This window comes from Euleptes europaea, chromosome 2, assembly GCF_029931775.1.
Source record: "Euleptes europaea isolate rEulEur1 chromosome 2, rEulEur1.hap1, whole genome shotgun sequence".
Classification (NCBI taxonomy): domain Eukaryota; kingdom Metazoa; phylum Chordata; class Lepidosauria; order Squamata; family Sphaerodactylidae; genus Euleptes; species Euleptes europaea.
The window spans coordinates 107747663-107761109 of NC_079313.1; the positions used below are offsets into that span (position 1 = coordinate 107747663).

The 13447-nt window shown below is 43.7% G+C and overlaps 1 protein-coding gene across 1 annotated transcript; it reads left to right on the forward strand.

Annotated features, from left to right (window-relative positions):
• Positions 1 to 256: 256 nt before the first annotated feature.
• MYL9 (myosin light chain 9) lies at positions 257 to 9338 on the forward strand. Its single transcript, XM_056845355.1, has 3 exons — positions 257 to 457; positions 7473 to 7634; positions 9148 to 9338. The coding sequence occupies exons 1-3, from the start codon at positions 274 to 276 to the stop codon at positions 9318 to 9320; spliced, it is 519 nt and encodes a 172-aa protein (XP_056701333.1). The 5' UTR covers positions 257 to 273; the 3' UTR covers positions 9321 to 9338.
• Positions 9339 to 13447: the final 4109 nt, after the last annotated feature.

The window sequence follows — 13447 nt, forward strand, 5'->3', positions numbered from 1 at the left end:
TTTTCCTGTCACAAAACAATTGGGTGGTTAATTAGCATGGACTTGATTAATGGGACCAAATTTTTAACTCTCCAAAGTCAGACAAATGTTTACACTGATAAATTGCACATCTGTAAAGCTGAGGTTCAAATCAGTTTCAGAGATTCACTGCATAAGAATCCAGGGGGAGGGGGAGATTCCTGGTTGCCAGCTCTTGCAGAATTAATTTGTTCAGCCTTCTCTTGCATCCAGTAAATCATTGTTTATTTTCCAGGCCAAAAGAAATCCAACAAGATGTCGAGTAAGCGAGCCAAAGCGAAGACCACCAAGAAGCGCCCTCAGCGTGCCACCTCCAATGTCTTTGCTATGTTTGACCAGTCACAAATCCAAGAGTTCAAGGAGGCTTTCAATATGATTGATCAAAACCGTGATGGATTCATTGACAAGGAGGATCTGCACGACATGCTGGCATCTCTCGGTAATAAAGCAAAGCGTGCTGGTGCAACACAGCAGCTAATAGTATGAGCTGCGACTTGGAAATCCCTAGCTTTGAATCTCACCTGGGCCATGAACTAATTAAGAAGTGCAAGGAAATCTGCTTTCTTTAAGTCTCAGCCCTCCCACCTTTCCAAAATGGGGGTAATAGTACCAACCTACTTTGCAGGGTCGTCGTAAGGGTTATGAAGATAATATATGTGAAGCATTCCAGACACGTTTTATAACAGCTAATTCTGATTTATTCCATGCCTTGTGCTTGGATGAAGTCTAGGATTGGCAATTAAGGACGTCTGAAGAGATCTCCAGCTAATACCTGGAGGTTGGCAGCCCTACTCATGAGATACATACAAAGAAGTCAGCACTCCAGCTTATGTAAAAGTTGTAGAAAAGAGGAAACGTTGGCAGGGCAGGCTCTGGGATTGTGGCTCAGTGGTACAGGATCCACTTTGCCTGCAGAGGGTCCCTGGTATATCTCCAGCTAAAAAGAGCTCAGGCGGTGATATAAAAGACCCTGGAGAGATGCTCAGACTTGCAGCGGCTACCTAGGTTCTCAGGCAGAGGTCTTTCACGTCATCTACGGGACCCCGGGACCTTCCGCATGCAAAGCAGAGGCTTTTCCACTGAGCCACAGCCCCTCCCCCCAAGTAGATGCTCTGCCACTGAGCCTTGGCCCCTCCCAAATGCAGGAGGGTGTGGAAATCCTTTGCAGATGCAAATGCATTTAAGCAAGTTTGTGCTCTGCAGGTTTCAGAGCCTTCTAGGCCTGCGCTGCCTGGTCTCATTTAGCAAGCAGAGAAAAATAGCACGAGCTCTCTATATATAGAAATACAATGATATAATCGAAAAAGTATGCAAAGCACACCAAAAGTTGTATTATACTAAACTGTACATACGGCGCAAATTCAATACATTATGCAGTTGAATAAACTACATATAAACAAAAACAATCTTATGGTTATAAGGCAAAGGACCGCGGTAAGAAAACAGCAGTAGAAAGTCAATTTCAACAGTCCAGTAAGTTGGTCATACGCAGTATGGATATAGATGTATTCCAGTAATTGGAGTGATGGCAGACATGCGCAATGCAGTTGTTGAAGGTAAGTCCAAATTCCGGAAGAGAACAGTCATGCGCAGTATGAAAAAGGACGTTTCAGATGTATTGAGTTCATTATTGCAAAATAAAAATAGCCAAAATGATATAAATGTTACACGTAGCCGTAGTACAGGAGGGAAGATTGCTAGAACGTAAATTCTAGATATTATCACGTTTCGCTTGAGATCTCATGATTGTCTTTTGAACCTGCTTGCTGGTCGAATAGAATACAGCACTGTTGGTTAATGCTGATTGACTATTGGCTGAAGCACTCAAGCGAAACGTGGAACACAGGCAGGATGGTGCTGCTGCACTCGTCTTGTTAGTGGCTTCCTAGAAGCACCTGGTTGGCCACTGTGTGAACAGACTGCTGGACTTGATGGGCCTTGGTCTGATCCAGCAGGGCCTTTCTTATGTTCTTATGCCATCACTCCAATTACTGGATTACATCTATATCCATACTGTGCATGACCAACTTACCGGACTGTTGAAATTGACTTTCTACTGCGGTTTTCTTACCGCAGTCCTTTGCCTCTTTAAAAATAACCATAAGATTGTTTTTGTTTATATGTAGTTTATTCGACTGCATAATGTATTGAATTTGCGCCGTATCTACAGTTTGGTATAATACAACTTTTGGTGTGCTTTGCATACTTTTTCAATTATATCATTGTATTTCTATATATAGAGCTCGTGCTATTTTTCTCTGCTTGCAAGTTCTTGTTATACAGCACTTTTTGTCCTTTTGAATGCAAATTGCAATATGGTCTCATTTAGCAGCTAACTCATCCTAACAACAAAAAGTCCCAGGGATGACTGAGCTAGGCATTCAAACTGCTGTCAGGTGTACCTCATTTCCTGCTCCAAACCCTCTTCTCTTAGTTTCAGGTTATGGATCAGCTTCCTCCTCGAGTAAGCAATGAATCATTATTCCTCTCAGTCTGTAGGTTCAGGATCTGCCTTTAAATGCACCCCAATGTAATGGCTACTGTGGCCGCTAATACATGGCAAGATTTCAATTTGTTTGTCCCTGTTCTGTCTCAGGATTTATAACTGCGTGTTCAAAAAACTGAACGCATGGGGATAGGGACAAACAAATTACAAGAGGGGCGCCTTCCCCACCGGGAGAGTGGTGGCACCTTTGCCCCCCCTCCCAGCTGAGTTCACTATGTGGTGTCTCCTTTCAAACAAGGAAAAAACACAAGAGTGACACCATGATATCAGACTCAAGGTTCACTGAGTCCAGCATTCTGATTCAGACAAGTCTGCAAGGCACTACTGAAAATGTACAAATAGGGAATGCAAGTAGTGGTCATCCCCTGTGAATTCTAACTTACTTTATTTAGAATATTTAGAATATTTCTATCACACTTCCCCCCCCCCCGAGATTCAGAGTATATGCAGTAACCTTACTGCAATCACAAAATGCATAAAAATTTCCTAAAACAACTATTAAAATCAAAATATCTTAAAAGCATTTATTTACTTTATTTATACCCCACTTTTCTCCGCAATGGGTGGGGTTGCCTGGAGATTTTGAGGGTGGAGCCTGAGAATGGTGGGGTTTGGGGGAGGGGAGGGTCTTCAATGGGGTATAATGCCATAGAGTCCACCTTCCAAAGCGTCCATTTTCTCCAGGTGAACTGATTTCTATCGGCTGGAAATCAGTTGTAATAGCAGGAGATCTCCAGCTACTACCTGGAGGTTGGAAACCCTAATGGGGACCCAACATTCTCCTCTCCTCCATTGTATCCTCACAACAACCTTGTCAGGCTGATTAGGCAGAGAGTTTGTGAACTGCCCATGGTCATCCAACAAGCATAGACAACTTCCTATAGGGATAGACTCAAATTCAGAGTGGCTGGTATGGAATGAAAGGGCCCTACGTGAACGTTCAGTTCACAAACATTGACCTTCATTCTGTAGCCTTATCGGACCACTCTCAACAGCATTACAAGGCATGCAAATACAACCTAGTTTGATAGAAATCAAAAGCATTGGGAAAAATAAAAGAAATATGAATGTGTGTGTGGGGGAAATCTTTGGGAGAAAGGGGAAGAAACAGGAAGAGGGTGCTGGAGAGGGGTTATGGCTCAGTGGAAGAGCCTCTGTTTTGCATGCAGAAAGTCCCAGGTTCAATCCCTGGCCCCTCCAGTTAAAAGGACCAGGAAGTATGTGATGTGAAAGACCTCTGCCTGAGACCCTGGAGACCTGCTGCCAGTCTGAGTAGACAATACTGACGTTAACGGACCAAAGGTCTGATTCAGTATAAGGCAGCTTTATGTGTTCACATGAGTGAAACATAATATGATGATACAGTGAAACATAACAATACATGCTTTAGGAGTTTAAATGGTTGCATTTGAACATAGGACCACTAGAGGGCACTTGATTATACACAAGTATAAAGAATGGCTTTTTCTGAATTTGTATTGAGCCAATGAGCACTTTGGGAGTAGTTTATCCAGAAACTGGACTTGGGTGTGGGCATGTGACAACCTGAACCACACTGGAATCCCTTTCCTGCCATTTGTTAAATTAATGAGTTATATGAACTTGGCAATATTTCTCCCATGGAAATTTCAAAAAAAAAACAACAACCCCGCATCCATTCCTGATTGGCTACTGAGCATTCTGACTAATCATGTCAGTTCCTTCACTCTATCCCCAGGATCTGATTTATGGGCAACTTAAAGGGAAGCTCCTAGGAAACTATCTTCTCATATCAGCAAAAGGTCCATTCACTTTTGTTTGTGAGACCAAGGTCAGAGGGGCATTTTATTGCCCTGGCTTAGTGAGGCAATGTTGTTTATATTCAGGCTAGAAAGACCTTGTAGAGAAAAAGCAGAGAAAAAGTAAGTGCACTACTAGGATGCAGTCAGCCTAGTTGATGTAAACACTATGGAAACACGTCCCATCATTTTAACTGTTTGTACAAAATGCAATTATTCAAGTTCATAAACCGCATATATCTCATAAGCAAAGACAGATGCTCTAATGCAAGAGACCAGTCTTCATTCAAGAGACACCATAAGGTTGGAAGATCGGGAGAGAGAGTAACTCAGGAGCACAGGACTTCTTTTTCATGTAGAAGGTCCCAGATTCTGTTCAAAAAGCTCTCTAGAAGCGTTGGGGAAGACAATTTCCTCTTCTTGAGACTTGGGAGAGCCTCTGTGGGCATTACTAAGCCAGATGGACCAAAAGCCTGACTCAGTAGCCCTGTTCACATGTCACAGTGAATGCACATACATCCTGCATGTATGTGCGAGCATGTTTTTAAGGAAGAACCAAGGTGTGTTGGCTTTAAAAATTAAACATGGAACCAGTACCTGGATAATTATGGTATTTAAATAACATGATCAGCTTTACATGCATGGAATATAACATGAGAATGACGCAATGCCCTTATTTTAAAAAATCAAGTGTATACTGTACATGGAATGTACATGTGTTATACATGCATTCACTGTAACACAGGACGAATATGAGGCAGCTTCATATGTTCAAAATGGCAGTGAATTTCAGACAGAAAAAAATGGGAAGAGGGGAATTCCAGGGTTAGCGTATCAGGGATATTTATGCATATTGATATGTAAGCTAAGAACTGGCGCATGTGTGTCCAAACATGATTCTTTTCCAGTGACTAATTTCAGATGGGTAGCTGTATTTATCTGCAAATGAAAATAAAACAGGAGTCCCATGGCACCTTAAACAGTAACAAAATATATTCCATCTTGTGCAAGCCAGAACTCACTTCATCAGATACGTAAAGTGAGCTCTGACTCATGAGAGTATAAGCTAAAATAAATTCTGTTACTGGATGCCTGTTTTGTTCAAATTCATGATTGATAATTGATGGATTTGGGGTTGTGTCCATATGCCACAACCAGAGAAAGGATGCTGGATGATAGGGAGTGGCACTGTTCAAAACACATTCATTGAGAAAACTCACTGTTGAGTGTAGTTTATCCTTAAGATCAGCCGTGAGTCTCAAGAAGATAGAAAAACAGCCAGCACAGCCAAAATAAAACATTAGTTGGACAACAATGTACTTATTAATTGAGATGCTGCTTTTCTCCTCAATGAGGACCCAAAGCAGCATACCCTCCATTTTATCCTTACAACAAGAACCCTCTGCAGTAGAGAACAATTGGCCCAAGGTCACTTAGCAAGCTAACAGCCCATTCCTGAGCCTTTTTTAAAACAAAAAAATAGAAAATGGGGGAAGACAGCCCCATAGAGAAAAGCAAGGCTGTACCAGCAAAAACCTGGTGCAACACCGCTAAGGCGTGAGGGTGCATTCCCAGCCTGAAAGGGCTCAGGAAGCTGCCTAATGGCAGCTCCAGCCCCGGGAATGCCCCCTGGGATGATGGAGCATGGACTTGTGCTGTTGGGATGCCAGTGGGTGGCCGAGCTGGCGTCCCAGGGCCGCACTGCCATGGCAGTCCAGGGAGGCCAGTGCGAGAGCCCTAACACCGGCGTCCGTGTCAGTCTGGGGGGTACAAATGGCACTGCTGCTGGCGCAAGTGGCACAGACGCCGGCGTGGCCGCTTGTGCACCTCTTGAGAACTTTTGGCCCAGAACCTCAGGAATGGGCTGGAGGTCCATAGCCAAGTGGGGATTCAAACCTGGGTCTCCCGGATTCTAGTCCAACGCTCTTAACTATATTCTAGCCACTCTGACAACTATACCACCCTCTGTGGGGAGTCCTTCCAAAAAAATGGGATTACCCTGGTTCCTGGCTTTACTCCCAGGATCTAAGAGTAGTGTACTCTCTTGAACTCCTTGGAGGGAGGCTAGGATTAAAATGTACGAAATGATAAATGTAGCCACTAATTAACACCCAGCAGAAAAACAGAAGGCAAATTCATACCTTAAAATTGCCAGCAAATGAACTTTTATTATGTACATTTTTGTCTGGAATTTTAATGACCTGTGATAATCAGGGACAATCCTAGGTCTTACAAGTCTCCTCGGTGTTGGAGCACCTTTGCTCTGACCAAATTCTACAGCTTTTGGAGCTTTGAAGTCTGGAAAAATAAATATGACCATGACAGAGGGTTATGCAATTATGAATCGTATGGCAAACAGAGAAAGACTTCTCTCTCTCTCTAGAACAGAACTTAGCATAATCATTGAAATGGATGGGCAGCAGATTGAGGACAGACTGGAACATCCTTCTTCACACAATTAATGTATGGAAGTCACTGCCACAAGAAATTACCATGGCCATTCGATTGTGTGTGTGTGCAGGATATCAAGTCACAGCTGATTTACGGCAACCCACTAGGGTTTTTAAGGCAAGAGACTAACAGAGGTGGTTTGCCATTGCCTTCCACTGCGTATCAACCCCGGCATTCCTTGTTGGTCTCCCATCCAAGTACTCCCATCCAGGGCTGACCCTGCTTAGTGTCTGAGATCTGACAAGATCAGGCTAGCCTAGGCCAGCCAGGTCAGGGCGACTATTTGATTAGGCGGCTTCAAAGGGGGATTAAGTGAATGCATGGAAGTCGGGTCTATCAAAGGCAATTAGCCATGATGGCTGATAGAACCTAAAATGAGAGAGGCCCTCTGCTGCTAAGTACCACTTGCTGGGTGGGTGGTGAGGGGGAAGAAACCGGGTGGGAAGTCTTTTGCCTTCATGCCTTTCTTATGGACTTTTGACGTTTGGTCACTGTGGGAAGCAGGATGCTTTAGGACTTGGTCCAGTAGGGCTCTCCCTTGCAAGATGCAACTCTCTTAAGGTAGCCTCACTCCAGTTTCAGTTTCTCTATTTCACCCTCTCATGTAAGAACAGGGTGCAGCAACCACATGTTTTGACGCTTCAGCAATCAGCTTTAACTAAAAGGCAAACTAGGCCACTGAGACAAGAGGCTAAACTCTCCCCGGCTGAATCTTTCAGGGAAGAATCCCACGGACGAGTACTTGGAAGGGATGATGAGCGAAGCACCTGGGCCCATCAACTTCACTATGTTCCTCACCATGTTTGGAGAGAAGCTGAATGGCACCGACCCAGAAGATGTTATCCGAAATGCTTTTGCGTGCTTTGATGAGGAAGCCACAGGTACGTTCAATTCACATCAATTCTCCATGGCAATGGGAAACACTAAGTTAAGCTTCAGCAAGTAATAATAAGCAAACATTGTGTTGTTTCATGAGAAACTCTTACTCCTATCTGAAAAAAGTGAGCTGTGGCTCACAAAAGCTCATACCCTACCAGAAATTGTGTTAGTCATTAAGGTGCTACTGGGCTCTTGTTCTTTTCTATTGCTACAGACGGACTAACGCAGCTACCCATTGAGACTTACTCCTGGCATCCTTGCCCTATCCCTCAATTGTCTGTGTGGGAAAGTGGTCTGGGTAACTTGAAAACGTGGACAAATATTTTGTATTTCTTTTGATGGGTCCTAATAAAAAATTGGGGTGGATTGGCCATTATGGCCACCGAGATTTCTCCTGGTGGCCTGGTGCCCCCCTCCAAGTGGGCTGGGTCAGCCAAACAGCAAGAAGGGCTGTGTGAGGCCAGGGGAGGTAGCATCCAGCCTGCCTGGAGCCTGCACATCCCGGGGGGGGGGGCACCCAAGGCCCAGCTTCCCAGCCCACCCGAGCCTTGTATAGGGCTTGGAAAGAAGTGACACCAGGTAGGCTGTCTCTCCTTCCCTCACTCCTGGGGAGGGCAGGGCCTTTTCCAGGGACCATTTCCGATCTGCCCCTACAAAAGATGTTACAAGGCTTTTCTTTTTGGATGTTGCTTCGGACCAGCGCAACAACCTGCAGTCTCTGTCTATAAAACACCCTGAGGTTCATCCTGCCAGCATTCTGTTGATGGAGGGGGCCTGACTCCTCTGTTTGATGCAGCCCCCCCCCCACCAACCCTTTCAGCCTGTGAGACATTTCTTTCCCCCAGCCACGTCTTTTCAGGGGTTAAAAGGATGCCAGAGGAGAGGGAAGGAAGGGGGGAAACCCGTTTCTGCTAGCGGAACAGCAGTAGGATACAACCCGGGGGAAATAAACAAAAATAATAGGAATAGATTCCTTTACATTGGAAACTGTGCCTTCAGGGGTGGGTGAGTCAATGAATATTATGAGACAGACGTTTCGTTACCTGATTTAACCTCGCAGTGAACTAAATCAAAATCTAAATAGTCAGCAAATCCATTTTTATGATGAAAGCACATCTTCATGTGGCTTTTTCTCCCCAGCTGGAGCCTCAATCACGGAATAGCAAAGACACAAAGAATGAGTTAATTAGCTCAGTCTGGAAAGGTGAAGGGTGGCCTGGGATTAGACCAATACCTCAAAAAGGGGGTGGACAGTATGTATTTCTGGGATCCTAAGGCAGGGAAGGGATATTCAGTCTCAGCTGGTAGATCATTTCAGGGGGCTTGTGAAGGAGTGTTCCATGGACCAGATCTGTTTCTATCCCCCTGTTAATGGCAACCAAAATATGACACTTAAGATGGCTAAATTTCCTCATGGTAGGAGCTGTCTTGGAAGTGATCCTGTAATAATCCAGACATTTTTTTTTTGCGGGGGGTGTTTCTTCCCCTCCCTCTCTTCCACAATCTCCAATACAGGTTTCATTCATGAGGATCACCTGCGTGAATTGCTCACCACCATGGGCGACCGGTTCACAGACGAGGAAGTCGATGAGATGTATCGAGAAGCCCCCATTGACAAAAAAGGCAATTTCAACTATGTGGAGTTCACCCGTATCCTGAAGCATGGAGCCAAAGACAAAGATGACTAGAAATAAGAAGATAGCCCAGCTTTTTGTTGCCATTGTCCATAGCCAAGTCCCCTTGCTGCTCCTTGGAGATCCCCTGCCATCACGGTCCTGTGTCAGTATGGGCAAAAGGGGGAAAGGCTCTGAAATATTTCAGCAGAGCAAGCACTAATTTAAAGAAAGAATCCACTTGTTGCAAGTTTGTACACCTGCACCTCCATACACATACAGATCATATTGGTCCTTTGTTAAGTTACCCCTTGATTCTGTAGGTCTCATGGAACAAAGGGTCCCCTCTCTCAAAGGGTCTAGCTACGTAGATTTTGCCAAAGGAGGTAGAAGATACACTGGATTACCAGACCATCTGGCAATGTACATACGAGACAGACGATCACCCAATGCTGGATCCAGTATAACCAAAGGGGGCTTGCTGAGGTAGCACTTATAGAGCACTTTTTTTCACTTGCAAAGTGATTTACAGTGCAATCCTAAACAGAGTTCTAGCCTTCTAAATCCATTTAGAACAGGCTTAGAAGGGTGTAACTTTGTAGGACTGCACTCCATTTTCATCATTACCACTACTCTGTGATTTTATTCCCATTGTACTGCTGGGAAGTTTGGTCAGACATTTGCCCAAGGTCATAAAATAACTGTGCAGAGATGAGACGAACCTAGGTCTCTTAGAATCTAAGGGCGAAAATGCATGGTCGCTTTATCCTCCTTTAATCCCTGTTTCAGCCAGGATTCAGCCAGGATTGAACGCATGCATTTCGCCTAATGTGTGTTCGGTCCTGGCTAAAACAGGGATTAAAGGAGGATAAAGCGACTGTGCGTTTTCGCCCTAAGTTTAGTTCTTTACAGGCTGTAGCACATTGGCCTTCACCATTACAGCTTTTTCTATGGACCATATTGAAGCCTTTTTAGAACTCACTGGGAACCAATTCAGAGATTGTTTTCCCACCATGGCGGGCCTCCTGCTCTCTGCACAAGAGCACCTTTTCACTTGCGGATTTGCAGAGCGCACAAACATACCCGTGGGGGGGGGGATTCCCTTAATTCTCTCTTATTCTCCCATTTCATACAACCACCTCCACCCTGAAAAACATGGGCCAAGGAGGTACTTATCGGTTGCCAGATACCTGACAAAAACTAGAACAGGAATACCAATAAATGAATAAAAGCTTCCCTGTATTATCGTAAGAAAAAAATCTGCTTTTTTGGGGGGGACGACACTTATTTATATATTGCTTCAGTTTTAAAAAGTACAAATCCTGGAATGTAACAGAATGTTAAAGATAGGACGTTTTGGAGGACATTGATTCATATGGTCGCCATGAGTCGGAAGCGACTTGATGGCACTTAACACACACACACACACACACACACAATGTTACATAACCCCTGCTAATTAATAAGATGCTCTGAGCCCGGCCTTTGGCTGGGGAGAGTGGGGTAGAACATAAATAAATAAGGGTACAGCTCTGAGTTGGGAAATTCCTGGAGATTTGGGGGCGGGGCCTGGGGAGCTCCCACTTTCTCCTGGGGAACTAATCAATCTCTATCTCTGTAGCCTGGAGACCAGTTGTAATTCTGTAAGATCTCCAGCTCCCACCTGGAGGTTGGTAACTCTAGTACATCCTGTAAAGCGGTTTACTGACAATCAGACCAAAGCTCAAGAAAATAAAATGGCATATAAAGAGTATAATGCAAACATACTCCAGTCTGTATGTGGCCTCCTTCATAATGTAGCTCAATTAGCATTGGGAAGATTAACAGGAAATATCTTCCTTGGCTCTGGAACAGATTTTCCTCTGGGCCAATTTTACAATCCTCCCTACACATACCTGAACTGAATACTTCAGACCCTGAAGCTAAAGACATTAGATGAGTTTGCATAATGCAACCTAAGGAAAGTCAGTCACACCCGAGACACACCTTGCTGAAATTCACAGGACAGAAATGAATAGCCCAGCAGCTAGATTCCATTAAGTCTTGATGGGATTTGTGCATACATGGCTTTCTAGAAATCAGGAGATTGAGACTGGGAAGGGCAGCCATGAAGGAGCTAGAAAAGATTCTGAAGTGTAAGGATGTGTCACTGGCCACCAAGATTATGTTAATTCATGCCATCGTATTCCCTATTACTATATATGGGTGTGAAAGCTGGACATTGAAGAAAGCTGATAGGAAGAAAGTAGATTCCTTTGAAATGTGGTGTTGGAGGAGAGTGTTATGGATACTGTGGACCGCCAAAAACAAACCAGAGGGTTATAGATCAAATCAGGCCTCAACTGACCCTAGAAGCTAAAATGACTAAACTGAGACTATCACATTTTGGTCACATTATGAGAAGACAAGAGTCACTGGAAAAGACCGTCATGCTAGGATAAGTTGAGGGCAGCAGAAAAAGAGGAAGACCCAGCAAGAGATGGATTGAATCAATAAAAGAAGCCACAGCCCTCAATTTGCAAGATCTCAGCAAGGCTGTCAAAGATAGGATTTTTTGGAGGACATTGATTCATAGGGTTGCCATGAGTCGGAAGCGACTTGATGGCACTTGACACACACAGAATCAATATTTGCCCCAGACATTTCCCGGAAGAGGTTGAAATCATGCTATACCCTAACTAATTTTCAGCAGGAATCAGATTCTGTATTGAGCAAAGGCTCATGGGCCAACAGCAAGGCTCCATCCACAGTTTATTATTACAAGAACAAGGAGATAGGTGAACTATTTAACTCTTTCTTCCCCAAGGGGAACATCAGCAGTGGCGCAGTCACCTTCACTAGTCAGTCCATATAGAACAAGGACTCCTTGAGCATCAGCTAACTACCTCCTGTAATGGCTTACACAGAGGAGTAAGCAGTTGGGAATGGAGACACTATAAAGTGGGAGAACTTTTAAACTACCTCCTTCGTCTTTAGCTTTCGGCACCTTTTATTTTTACCTATTACAGTTGATAGTCACTTCCTGATTTGTCCACAACATACACATACCTTGTAGATTATGGATTGCATTTAGGACAACATGAGTTTACTATAATGTGTGAAGAGCAGGAGTGTTGCTCCATGCCCCCCCCTCAACAGTTTGCACAATCTTTCAATCATTTTAGGGAACACTGCAAAGACTTATGGTCGTGTGTGATCTGTACAGTGGTTGAAGCATTTCCAGCAGTAATTTCAACAGCAATGCAACATATTCATAAGTGGCTCTTGCCATCAGCACACAACATGATCAAAATCATTTAGTCTAGAACTGGTTCCATTATTGGAAGGGCTATTCTGACTTAGCAGATACATGCTAAAAAAAAATAATCATACCCCAACCAAAAAAATATGTTCTTGTAGGAGACTCCTAGTTTCTGGAAAAACTTATATGAAATCTTGCCCAAAAGTCTGCAGAACAAAAGTCAGGACTGCATTCTACTAGAATTTTTGAAGTCATAAGAACATAAGAAAGACCCTGCTGGATCCGACCAAGGTCCATCAAGTCCAGCAGTATGTTCCCACAGTGTCCACCCAGCTCAATAGTCTTACATACTGGCTGTATTGCCATATAATGCATGCTGCATAAATAGTTCTTAATGTGTTTCTGTCATCCTCACAAGAAGTCAGAAGTATAGCCTAAAAGAGATAAACTGTCTCCTTAGGAGCTAGTGTTTACATAGAAAACCAAGTAGCTGTTAAGACACATCCTGTTAATTGTGGTCTCTACGGTAGTTTATAATGATTTAAGTACATGGTGGATAATTACATACATTTCTTTTTGTAGTAATTAAGGAACAAAAAACTCCACCGGATAGAGTTAATAACTCTTCTTGTAGTTACCAGATAGAATCTAACAATCATAACTTGGCATTTGTACACTGCCAGAATTGGACTAGATGCTTAAACAAAATAAAGAAGTAATGTAGTCCTGCCTAGAAAGACAACAGTTCATGCAGATTAGCTGAAGAAAATCCCTCATAATGAACAGTTGGGGGTTATAAAGTCCACTTTGCGGAATGTTCATGTTTTATCTGTTTAATTCTTTATACTGATACCCTGCTTTTCTCCCCAATGGGGATCCAAAGCCGTGTACAATGCCATTCTGCCCTCCTCCATTTTATCCTCATGACAACAACCTTGGGTGGTAGGTTGGCAGTAGAGGG